The sequence below is a fragment of the Elgaria multicarinata genome, chromosome 4 (assembly GCF_023053635.1).
Source record: "Elgaria multicarinata webbii isolate HBS135686 ecotype San Diego chromosome 4, rElgMul1.1.pri, whole genome shotgun sequence".
NCBI classification, from domain to species: Eukaryota; Metazoa; Chordata; class Lepidosauria; order Squamata; family Anguidae; genus Elgaria; species Elgaria multicarinata.
This window is the reverse complement of record NC_086174.1, coordinates 79,616,024-79,629,316: the sequence shown is the minus strand read 5'-3', so window position 1 is coordinate 79,629,316 and position 13,293 is coordinate 79,616,024. Positions and strand designations below refer to the sequence as shown.

The following is a 13,293-nucleotide window of genomic DNA, read 5'->3' as shown; positions in this document are numbered from 1 at the left end:
TTATTTATATAGCACCAACAATGTACTTGGTGCTGTACAAAATATACAAATAAAACAGCGATACCCTGCCTAGAGGCTTACAACCTAAAATCACATTACTTCCCATGGACATCCTGCAGGTATACATTTATTACTTTTTTATACTTCCCATCAGCCAAAGCTCTCTGGGCAGTGCACAATCAAAACCATAAAAATACAATAAGTATACAATAAATTTAAAACATTAAAAGGTTAAGAATGCCATATAAAATCAGATAAATTACAGTCCAGGGAAAGCCCTGTGTGAAGAGGTACATTTTTAGGAGGCGTTTAAAAGATGTGACATTTTCCGCCTCTCAAACCGCACGAGGGAGGGTTTTCCACAGTGTGGGTGCCACTACAGAGAAGGCCTGCTGCTGAGATTCTTCGTGGCGACATTCCATTCATTTTAGAATGGCCAGCAGGACCTCCTCTGAGGATTGTAGCTGTCATTTAGGTATATATAGGGGAAGGCAGTCTGCTAGGTATGCTGGTCCCAAGCTGTTTACAGCTTTGTAGGATGCATGACTGACTGTGGCTAGGCTATCCCTAACCAGGAATAGGTGTAGCTGGCATACCAACTGAAGTTGATAATGGGTGCTCCAGGCCACCGAGGACACCTGGGCCTCCAGTGACAAAGATGGATCCAGGAGCACCAGGTATATAATGGCACCCACCAACATGTTAAGTATAGTGATTTCCATATTAAGCATGTTTAGAATCCTAGCCTTATAGAGCTATTTAAATGAGCGAAGAGCATCTCACCTGGAACCAGGATAGTAATAGCTGTCTGCACAGCTTTGCGAATTATACTGTCGAGTGCAAACATCCAATGTGGCTTGATATTGTGGGTTCTTAGAACTTTATTCACCTGGAAAGAGACCAGGAAATAGAACAGTTTTTTTTTAAGTTAACACACAGCTTTGGTGGGGAAAAACCTGGTATCAGACAGAGAATTGGGCATGGATATCGAGTGCTCTTCTTCCGCTGCCCTCTAACAATTGCTCAATATCATAAACCAAAAGATCTGCATTGTTTGGGAGTGAGAATGGAACAACATATTTCTGAAAGTTAGACGTAACACACATTTGGATTTACCCTTTCTTTCTACTAACTGGGCAAACAACCACCACCACCTCTATGATATAATAGCAGCCTAAATTGTGAACAGAGTAGAATGATTGACTGCTTAGCAAGGAAACACTACCATTTATTAACAGTAATTTTGGTATTTTCATTCTCTATTGCAATAATACCTAAATAAAAACAGCACCAGAAAATAAACAACTGTGACCTTAATAATCCACCTTGGCAGCACATCAACAAAACAAGCCCCAGCCTTTCTCCCAACCTTGGGCCTGGAGAGGGGAACGACACTCACCTACCTCTCCAACTCAAAGACTGGGAAGAAGGCTGACACTGTCATGCTCACCAGAGAGCAATGAAACAGATGCCATGGTTGAGCAGAAATGTGGAAGGCTATCTTCATACCCAAAACACAAAACAACCCAGAACATGTCTCATCTGAAGCCAACATGCTTTTATGGAGAAATGTTGATATAAGCTTATAAAGAGATTCTTTCTCATATTTTTTAATAATCTGTTATCTGGGTCAATAAACATTTCCCATTTTGAAGTCTATGACAGTGAACTCAACAACAACAAACAACAATATAATTTATATCCCATCTTTCTCTAAGGAGTTCAAGGATGTATATATTGTCTTTCCTTTTTATTCTGACCATAATCCTGTGAAATAGGTTAGAGTGAGATACAGTAGCCTGGGTCACACATAAGGCTAACCCATAGTTTATGTAACCCATGGTGTTTGTCCTACCCAGGGTTTGTCTGGCAGATGACTAAACAAACTGGTTTGTTTTCTCAATCTCTGGGTTGTTTGTTTCCCTCATCGTTCACTCACTCTCTCCCCATATCCCAAATGCCTTTGGAGCACTGCAGTACCGGCATTTAGAATGGCTGTGGGTTTTTTTACCACTCTTGCCTGCCGTCTCTGTCGCTGAACAAAACAATCCATGGACATCCTACAATTCTGGGTTCACACGTAACAACCACTCATGGTTTAAACAACCCAGAGTTACAACAAACCTTGGGATTGCTTTCTAGGTGGTCCATGGTTAACAAACCATGGTTTGTTAGTGTTACCACATTCACACATTACAACAACCCCCAAATCAACAACCCATACCATCGGTTAGCATAATGTGCAAATCAGGCCACTGACTGGGCCATGGTTGCCCAGTGAGCTCCATGGCTGAGTAGGGATTTGAACATGGGTCTTCCCAGCCCTAGTCCAGCACTCTGACCTCTACACCATACTGGATCACAAGTAACTATTGCTGGATTGTATTATGAGCTTAGGAAAGGATGTTATAATGTATATACCTATGAACAACAAGCAAAATAGTATGGGGAAAAAGTGTACTCACTGCATCTTGGAAACCAAAGAGTACCAACTGAACCTGGCTGATGCCATGACTGTCAAAGTCTAACTCCAGTTTCAGCTTTGAAAGTGTACTTGCAATGATTTTGCGATCTGTTGACCGTACAAATTCTCTGAGGCTGGCAACTAAAGTTGTGATGTGTTCCCATTTCAGCTTAGGCTCTTCAGCTCCCTATTAGAACAAAAAGAGCAGCTAATTGCATCTGTATAATCGTGAGAAAACAGTGAAAATATAAAGTGCACATCCCATGCCAGGGCATTGCAGTTGTGCAAGTTCCATTCCTACATTTCAGTGGGGCTTCCACAAGAAAACTGCCTATGAAGAATACTGCTTTTGCCAGTTATTAAATGTATTTCACACATACGGATGTCAGAGGAATCTGTTTGTGGGAGAAAGCTCCACGAGCTTCCCTTAGTTTGGACCCCCGGACTTCAGTATACTTTTCGCTGTGGAAACTGAATTAATCTGCATCACGTCAGGCCAGTTTGCAAGTTTTCCATATTTACAGAAATTGCATAAATTTCGGCTGCAATTTGCACAAGTTATAGAAATTATGGCCTCCCCCCCACCAAAAAAAATATTCCCAGAGGTTGGGAAAAAGCCACGGCTTGGCCCACAATGACCGTGAAACTAAGTTGAGCAAAAAGACACACCAGCAGTGTTCTTTTAATTATTTATTATTATTATTATTATTATTATTATATCCCGCCTTTTGTCCAATGCTGGGTCTCAAGGCGGCAATACAAAATTTAAAAAACATACATTAAAAACCTATAAATAGAAATATATGAAGTTGAAAGTATTTTAAATATAATCCAATATTAAAACATTTAAACATTTAAAATGACAATTTTAAAAAGTCCTTGGCACAGAGGTCCTGATTATTCACCGAAGGCCTGCCAGAACAAAAAAGTCTTTGCCTGCCTCCTAAAGCACATCAAGCAGGGAGCCAGTCCAGCTTCCCTGGGAATTACACGTTATAAGTAACAGAAATGGCATGGTCCCTGATCAGAGAGCAGACCAAGAGTATAGATGGGGCTCCATAATGTTGTAGAAAGGATGGGATGACGAAGGATTGCTGGGAAGGTTATTGCTCCTACAATGCTGGACTAGATAGACCTTTGGTCTGATCCAGCATGGCTCTTCTTATGTTTTTGTGATGATTCTAGGCTTAAAGAGAAGCACTTTACAAGTCACCGAGGCAGGGGGGATGGAAAAGGACCAAGTTACTAGTATGGATTTTAACTGTAATGTTACCAGTTCTCAAAACTACACAGTAATTCATTACTATCAACTGAAGCAGTACAGATTTACTGCAAGACTGTTTCCATAAGACTGCATTAGAAAAGGATAGTTTACGTTCTATTCCCTATGCCAAAGGTGGCATGTATAGGTGCAGAGGGATTCAAAGAACATGACAAGCTACAAAACCGAACTCTCAACCTGTTACGGCTTCTGGTTCATTGCCTTTTGCATCCACGACACATCTCATTTACACTTTGAAATTTATACTCTGAACTTCTCAGCTAAGACGGAGAAGCTTGAATATATTTTCTGTGAATATATTTTCCATGAAGGTGTGAGGCAGGCGCATTAAAAAGCATTGTGGGTCTTTTGAATCGTTTACAGTGAGCACACAGTGTCTGGCTACCTGGATAGAACTCCTCAATTCATTTTGACCTCTATTTACAGGGTTGATAAAATAATCTAAGGGTGTTTCCGGATGAGGCTTTGAGGGCATCCAATTAATGGAATTTTATGGCCGGTCCAGACGTTTCAGGTGTGGCTCTACCAGTTTCCCCTACTATTTCTTCTATCCCTTTCCTTGTCAAAGAAAATCCATTAAGGAAAAAGAAGACAGAATTGCTGCACAATGCCTTCTAATCGGCAGCACTAGGAGTCCTCTATCTGGAAGTACAATCTTTGTCTTCATGTTTAAAATATTACAATATTAAAGCACACCTGTGTCTGTATGCGTTTATATAAGATAAACAAAAATAGCACAAACATTCTTGTATTTCTGTTTTTAAGTCAAACTACAGTCTCTGAACACATAAGGAATTATTTGTCACTACATTAGGGATACATATTTTGATAGAACGGTTCATTTTGCTTTCTACAAATCTACATTATTTAGCTTTCTAGTATTCAGTTTCTGCTTTCATTTTAAACTTCTAGTCCTTGTTACTGAAGGAAAAAGCTCCAAAACACCTATACACCATTTATTAGAGATGTAGTAACCTGAGGAGAATTCATGTTGGGCTTATGCATGCCATACAGTTTTTTATTCATCTAAGTTTCTACTTTTACATCTTCTTTAAATCAGTTATTTCTGACAAATATTATTTAGAAAAAATATTTCTGCCTTGGATAATTAGATCACACTTATTTTTCAGCATTTGGGTACTTGTTATGCAGAATTCTAGGTTGCCTTACACGCAGTGCAATCGTACAAAAGTCTACTCAGAAGTAAGTTCTACTAAGTTCAATGAGATGTACTTTCAAGTTAGCGTGTGTAGCACTGCAGCATAAGTCTTCATTTAACTGCATTTCCCCACTACAATAATCTCCAGACCATCATCTGATAGCTTCTGAATTACTGACTCCTAAACAAATGCCCCAGAATATTACTGCAATGTTGCAAAATCTTGCCATTTGTGATAGGCTTGTGTTGTGATCATAAACTCTGGGCCCAAATATGTATTTTAAAAATATTCTATGCAAAACATAGCACATGTATTTCTTTACCTGAGCTAAGGCTTCCATCAAATTTCTCACCACCTTATCCTGGTCCTCTGTGAGGATTCTATGGAGGGTGGCTCTTCGCTCGCTATCCTTTTTGAGCATGAAGAAGCCAGAATCCTTCTCATCAGGTGAAGGAGGAGCACTGTGGTCCTCAAAATTCTCATCTGGGATGCTGCGGATATTTAACATTGGAAACAATTAAAATTTACATGAGAAAAAAAACGTTATTTTCTTTTTCATAAACTAACATGAACATTAGGTAGACATTTACCTTAGAAAAAGAGACCTAAGCCCTTTGGCATCCTTGTCTCCACAGGATTTGGCTCTCATTTTAAAAGAGAATGGGTCAAGCTTTAATTCAGTGTCAGGTGAAATGGAACCATATTCGCTGCTACTGCTTGTATCTTCCACGAGAACAGGCACAGGCAGGGATATGCTTCGAAGATATTCTGCTCCGGGAAGTGGGGGAAACCAGAGAATTAGTGTAATTAAACCTTATACAGAAAGCAAATTATAATAATCACTGGGCATATTCCATCCCCTCCAGTGTGCCTAGCAGACGTAGCCTGTGTGCTGGGGTCTATGGGAGGAGAGATAATGGTTGGATACACGGAGCTGTATCCAAAGAAAGCTGATTGCGGGGTGGGGGAAGAAATGGCTCATTATGCTTTAGGGAAATCCCATACTCCTTCCGCATGCACAACTCTGAGAACTGCATTAGCCTGATATAAGGGATCACTGTGTTTGTAGAAAGGATATATTATTGAATGAGACAGAACAGTGGTATTTATAATCTTTTTGTATAGCTATATATAAAAAACATATAAAATTAATTTTCAAAGAATTATTTTAACAAATGGATGAAGACAACACTTCTAGAACTGGATCCTAAACCTGCTAGTCTGAAAGTAAGTTACCCTGAATTCAGCGAAACTGAATTCTTGATTCATATGCACAGAGTTGCAGCTTTAGGATGGTAATGCTTTAATGGTGTCCTTCTACCAGTGGAGCAAGACACCATTAGTAGAGCAAATTTCCCCTCCCTCCTGAAGTCCCTCAAATCTGCTTGAGAGGATTGGGGGACCCTCCAGACCAAATCAGGCAGCAAGGAGAAGAAGAGAAACTCCTATTATGCAAGGGGATGTGTTGTTGGACTTTGCCTATAAAGAGCATTCATAATATTTGTGAACCGCCCAGAGAGCTCCGGCTATTGGGCGGTATAGAAATGTAATAAATAAATAAATAAATAAATATAAATAATAGAACAGTGAATATCTTTGATTTTCTCTGCTTGATTTGAAAATGCAATTGTGGTAGCTTATGACTATATAAACATTCTTATTCTTTATGTTTTAGAATATTTGTAGATTTTGTAAGAGTATAAATGAGTATAAAGATCTAAATGGAAATCTCACCATTTGATCCAACTGAGAGTGCTGCGAAAATAAAATAAATGCATTAAAAACATACAGGATTCATTTATGAAGCAGGTAATTTGAACTGGAAACAGGGAATTTGAATCATTAAATACAATAAATAAAAGGTTAACAGACTATAGTACACCATTTTCTTATGTATGGTTTAAAGAACATTTTAAAAAACGATGTAATATTTAAGCCCCAAATCAATTAACATTAGTCACACAGCTAGTTTCCAGTGAAATATCAAAAGCAGTATCAAACTGTGTCATTCTGTTAGGAAATGACATTGCATTAGCAGAAACTAGATTTTGAATGTGCTCCAGAGGAGAATCCTATTAAAGGATATTGCAGTTGTGCATTAGACTTGCACAACCAGTTATACAACTGCTTGCACAACCTGTACAACAGAAAGATTCAGTGGAGCTTCGCTAGAGCTATTTGAGTGTGCAAAATGACACCGTTGGATAGTGGCCCAATAGACTTAGTTGTAAGTCCCACTGCTTTTAAAGAGAATCAAAATTAAAATAACCCAACATTCAACATTCTAAAAGCATTTTTTAGACAATATGAATGAAAATTGATATTTGAAAGCCATATGATATCGGAAAGCCCTTAATAAACTGTGTATTTATATTCTCCGCAGAGCTGTCATCAGTAAAGCAGTTGATCCCAATTAGACTTAAATACGTGTTTACCTGTTAGCTTTGATTGGGACTTCCTCTTTTTGCTTGTGACTTTTAAGAAGTCATCTACAAGAAGCTCGTTAGCGCAGGTTCTCTTGTCTGGATCTGGTTCAAAACAGCGCAGCAGGAAAGCCTTTGCCTCTCCGGACATGGATTCAGGAATCTCAGGATGAATTTTGAACATTCCAACCTGATAAATCCAGGCGGGTGGGGAAACAATCAGTACTTTTATCATGGAGGGAAGTCTTCTACTTCAAATGCAACATTAAACAGAATCAGCAGTAATTGTCATTTCTCAGTTTTACCTGAAATGGTTTTTAATTCTCTGAGACGAATTCGTTTTAAAAGGCAATCTAACATTTTAGCATTCTTTTTTATTTGAAGTACCTTCCTGTTCACCTGAATCATCACTTCAAAATCCACCCACCCACACTGCAAACCAGTGTATCAGCTCATGGTTCTTCTCCAGATCAGCTTTTCAGTTAGTTAAGATAGCTTTTCTTTTACAAAAACCTGGCACTTATAAATATAATCTGACCTTAAACATTGCTGCCTGTGGCTCGCCTAGTTCATAAAATGGAGGTTTCCCTGTGGCCATTTCAATAATTGTGCATCCTAAGGACCAGATATCTGCAGCCTTTCCATAACCTCTTGGTCCTTTATCAATTATTTCTGGTGCCATATACTGAAGAGTACCTGTTAAAAACAGAGATTTATTTCATTTAGGCAGAAATTTCTTTGATCAACAGTTAAAATTGAAACAAGACACACAGTTAAAATCCCACAGATGTCATCAGAATATTTTTGCAATGGCACATACCATTTCTGTAGCACTTCAGAGTGTTCAAAGCATTTCATCTGCATTGGCTTGGATCAGACCTGTTGATTTTCACCTAATAAACCATGGTTTATTAGACTGAGAATGAATTTTGTTCCTATGCTCCATCCTTGCCCCTTCCCTTATGTGCCTGGCTTAGTGCTTCTATCACGGTTTATTAAACCACAATTTCTCATTACATCTGAACCAGGGAACAGTGGCTTAATAAACCTCTGAAGTGTTTTGTAGGGCGCACAAGAGAAAGAAGAAAGGAGAACATGGGCACAATGCTTGACTTGGTCCGATGAACCATGGTTTATTAGATGCAGATGGTTAAGTCTGAAGCAGGCCATTATCTCAAAAATCCCTGATAGGGCAACCACATTGGCTCTATTTATATATGGGAGCATGGTGAGAGGCTTGGAGTTATTTAGTTATAATAACATTAATACTCTGCCTTTCTTTGCAATGCAGGCACAAGAAAGCTTTGAATAACAGTGTAAGGGGTAGGGAACCTCCTTCAGCCCAAAGAAAAATTCAATTGCTGCCTGTAACTAAATCTTAGGAGAGGTGTTTTAACCTGTTACAATGGCAAAAAAAAAGCCAGGAAACCCCCAATTGGTGGTTTGGAGAAAAGGTGTGTTGCCATCTGGGGAACCCCAGAGGGTTGGATTTGGCCTTTGGGCTTAAGGTCTCCTACCCCTGACCTAAAACCACCTAGTGAGTTCATGCCAGATATGAGATTAGTTCCAGGAACTTCATAGTTCATAGTGCAGTTTTTAGACACTACCTCTGGCAGCTCTCAGTTATCTTGCTGCTATTGTTACATATTTGTTTCTGTATTTATTACATTTATTTTGTCAGGTTTTTTCCAAGGAGCTCAAGGGAACATGCATGGCTCTCCTCAATCCATTTTGACCCCACAAGAACTCTGTGAAGTAAATTAGGCTGACAGTACTGGCCAAAGGTCAGCCAGTTAGCTTCATGGCTGGCTGAGGATTTGAACCTAGTTCTTGTCCAACACTCTAATTCAGCCTTTCACAAACTCGGCTCCACACAGCGGAAGCTGACAGCACTGATTTCAGTGGGGCTGTGAATCCATTCTGGGTTTCAGTCAGGACAAGGAACTATCCAAGGTGTTGAACCCCAACCCCAAGATAGGTTAAGAATCTTGGAGAACTCCTCTAGTGTTCTGGTAGGTTCTGACTGAAACCCAGAATGGATTCACAGCTTCACCAAAATTGGACCCAATAGCTTCTACTGGATCTACATATGCTGTTAGACTACAGTTTTCATAATCCCCAACCAGCATGTCCACTAACCAAGCTAGCTAGCGATGGGAGATGTAGTGGGAGACCCAACAGTGGGAGACCCAAAGTTAGGAAAGGCTGCTTTTATGTGAATACCCAACTTAAACTGCTGTTAATCTATTTTGGATCTCCATTGGTTTAAGCTTACTTTTATACTAGTTCTATTTTATATATATATATATATATAAAAAGTACTGAAAGATGCTACTATCCAAGTATCTATGCTTGCATGGTGCTCTTGGATGCTAGACTGCACAAGGTATTAGAATGCACACAATTCCTCACTCAGCTAAGGATATGCATACATTTTGCCGTTAGCTGGATCACAATGTCTCTGTATAATAAAGAAGGTCAGCTAACTGCAACAGTCTGGACTTCCCTTGATTCAGAAACTAGGAATGTTGGTGATAACAATGGAGGAAATTGCTCTGTTTATAACCCAAGCAAACTGTTACTACTTATGGGATGCCAAGAACTTGGTTAATGAATAAACATGCACTCTTGAACACATTTCGTAATTACTTCAATGGAACTTCTCAAGTCAATATGTGATCAGGATCTCAGCCCACATCAGGGTTCCTGACTCACTTTGTACAGTGGTATCCTTTTCACAATATGAACATAACTGAATCACCAAAGGTATAGTTTTCTCTAACAGAAACTAAAAGTTACTGGGAATTCTGAAGGCTGATATCTAACTTAGATATTTTTTTACTTTAAAATTAGGACGCTCTACAATGTACTTTAGAAACATACCTGTAAATGTTTCAGTGCACGGATTTATTCCAGCAAGCCTCTTGGATGTTCCAAAATCTGAAATCTTTAGCACTCCACTGTATGTGTTGATAAGTACATTGTCACCCTGGAGGAGAGAACATTTTGGATTGTTATTTTATTTTATAGCTGATGTTGTGAAAAAGCTTGCAGCTAAAACGCATGATGAAATGCTTCACAGTAGGCTAAAAAAATAATAATAATAAGTGGGTGTTGCTACACTACATTTCTAGTTCACTGAAGCTTCATTCATGAAACTGAAATAGTACCTATGGGTCTACCATCTAGCTATATTATGTTAAAAAAATACAATAAAAATGAGGTAATTCAAAAAAATTCAAAATTTTGAAGAATGTGTGGCTTTGCTTTGTTCAAACAAATTAATCCATTCATCACCATTGAGGCAAGTCAGCTTTTACCTAAATGAACATTGGGCAGATGACTTGTTATTAAAAATCCGCAAGAGATGTCTTTAAAACATCCCTTCCACAGCCTTGTGAATACATGCTTCTTTAGATATATCTATCTAGAGAAATAATTCAGGCAAGCCCCAAACTCCCATTTTTAGAGGACATGAGTCAAAGAGACTGTGCCTTATGTAAAGTCAGTAACTGAGCCCACAGCTGAGAAAGGATTTTATCTCCCATCAAGAATTCCAACTATTCTACCACACTGGATCAGTTGTCTTCATAAGCCTGAGAACTGAATCTAATTCTCCTCCACTCCAGATACTGCACCTCAGTGTACTAATGTTCCCTGCTGTTTATGATGGTTTTCATTTGCTTCAAAGAAAAGTTAAGATCGCTTTGCACCCAATAACATGATTCTAATCCTTTTCACAAAGAAATTAACATTTATAATTCAGAGTAAATTTCCCACCTTTATGTCTCGATGCACTATTTGATTATCATGGAGGTATTTTAATCCTTCAAGAATTTGTTTGGTATAAAAACCAATGGTCTGTTCATTATCTTTTAATGGTCCCCATTTTGATCTCAGAAGAGCAGAAAGGCTGCCTGTAATATGTGGATAATGTCAATGAAAATGCCTTTCAACTAAGGAAGGTGATAATAATACTAATAATAACAATAGCAGTAGTATTTAATTGAAACAAATGGTATCTATATTTACTGAATAAAAAGGGAGCAATATTTATAGTAATACAAACATCTCAAAAACTGAAAATTCTTCAAATTATGTAAAATAATATATCAATATGTCTTTTCTTGTTAATATTAATATAAAATGAGAACACATTTCTTATTCTACTCCAAAGATCTTAGGTCTGTGTCAGTTTAGGTCATATCAGACTATTAGAAGTTAGAAGAAAAACAAATCTCTGTTGCTCATTAACAATTAACCCAGGTTAGGGAGAACAAAAAAAGTTCCTTCTCCAGAACTACTCTCTCTTCCTTAATTTGTGCATTTGTGATAAATGAGTCACAGGTAGCAAAATAGGTGGGTGCAGTCTGGGTTGAAGCAAGAACTCTGCTCAGTGGTCAATTCAGACATACTTATTATTATTATTATTATTATTATTATTATTATTATTTATTTATTTATATAGCACCATCAATGTACATGGTGCTGTACAGAGTAAAACAGTAAATAGCAAGACCCTGCCGCATAGGCTTACAATCTAATAAAATCATAGTAAAACAATAAGGAGGGGAAGAGAATGCCAACAGGTACAGGGTAGGGTAAGCAGGCACAGGGTAGGGTAAAACTAACAGTAGAAAGTAGCGGTAGAAGTCTGCACAACATCAAGTTTTAAAAGCTTTAGGAAAAAGAAAAGTTTTTAGTTGAGCTTTAAAAGCTACGGTTGAACTTGTAGTTCTCAAATGTTCTGGAAGAGCGTTCCAGGCGTAAGGGGCAGCAGACGAAAATGGACGAAGCCGAGCAAGGGAAGTAGAGACCCTTGGGCAGGCGAGAAACATGGCATCAGAGGAGCGAAGAGCACGAGCGGGGCAATAGTGTGAGATGAGAGAGGAGAGATAGGAAGGAGCTAGACCGTGAAAAGCTTTGAAGGTCAACAGGAGAAGTTTATATTGGATTCTGAAGTGAATTGGAAGCCAATGAAGAGATTTCAGAAGCAGAGTAACATGGTCAGAGCGGCGAGCCAAGAAGATGATCTTTGCGGCAGAGTGTTGAACAGAAACCAACGGACTGATGTGAGAAGAAGGAAGGCCAGAGAGAAGAAGGTTGCAGTAGTCCAACCGTGAAATAACCAGTGCATGAACAAGTGTCTTGGCAGAAGAGACAGACAAAAATGATCGAATCCTGGCAATATTATACAGGAAAAAACGACAAGATTTAGCTACTGCCTCAATATGAGGAATAAAGGAGAGCGAGGAGTCAAATATAAAGCCAAGGCTACGAGCTTCCTTGACCGGAGTAAGCGTAACATCATTGACAGTAAGAGAGAATGAGAGATGAGGAGAAGGTCTAGGAGGAAAAACAAGCAATTCAGTCTTTGCCATGTTAAGTTTCAAGCGACGATGAAGCAGCCAAGCTGAGATATCTGAAAGACATGCCGAGATACGATCGTGAACATCAGGAGAAAGTTCCGGAGATGACAGATATAGTTGTGTATCATCGGCGTACAGATGATATTGGAGACCATGAGATTGAATAAGCTTGCCCAAGGGCAACATGTATAAGGAAAACAACAAGGGGCCAAGCACCGAGCCTTGCGGAACCCCTACTGAAAGGGGAAAGGAGGAAGACGAGCTGCCATTAGTCAACACGCTGAAAGAGCGACCCGCTGGATAGGAGGCAAACCAGTTATAGACAGAGCCACAAAATCCAAGGTCATGAAGTGTATTCATACTGATTTGCTGCATGTTATATCTGAAAATCCATTCAGGAAGTGATCCAAGTAGAGTTTATTATCCCAGGAATGTAGGGGGCACGTCCCCCAGCCTCTTGGATTTTGATAAAAAAAAATTGGTCAGAAAGTAGACTCCCTGTATGTAGCACTTTGGGCAAAAAAAAAAATGGGGGGAGGGAGAGATAGATTTCTCCAACAAAATGTGTGTGTAGACATTCTCACTTGATATGTAT

The 13,293-nt window shown here is 38.9% G+C and overlaps 1 protein-coding gene across 2 annotated transcripts in view; it reads right to left on the bottom strand.

Moving 5' to 3' along the window:
* Positions 1–13,293, bottom strand: part of MAP3K5 (mitogen-activated protein kinase kinase kinase 5) — a 111,706-nt gene that overhangs the window by 14,096 nt on the left and 84,317 nt on the right. Inside the window, exons 17-25 of one of the 2 annotated variants that reach the window (XM_063124621.1) lie at positions 11,110–11,246; positions 10,213–10,318; positions 7,868–8,025; positions 7,342–7,519; positions 6,641–6,661; positions 5,497–5,674; positions 5,229–5,397; positions 2,466–2,651; positions 784–889 (exon numbers count right to left, since the gene is read on the bottom strand). In XM_063124621.1, coding sequence (XP_062980691.1) covers positions 784–889; positions 2,466–2,651; positions 5,229–5,397; positions 5,497–5,674; positions 6,641–6,661; positions 7,342–7,519; positions 7,868–8,025; positions 10,213–10,318; positions 11,110–11,246 — 1,239 coding nt within the window. Of the gene's footprint in view, positions 1–783; positions 890–2,465; positions 2,652–5,228; positions 5,398–5,496; positions 5,678–6,640; positions 6,662–7,341; positions 7,520–7,867; positions 8,026–10,212; positions 10,319–11,109; positions 11,247–13,293 lie in introns of both variants that reach the window. The other variant, XM_063124622.1, reaches the window with a different exon arrangement.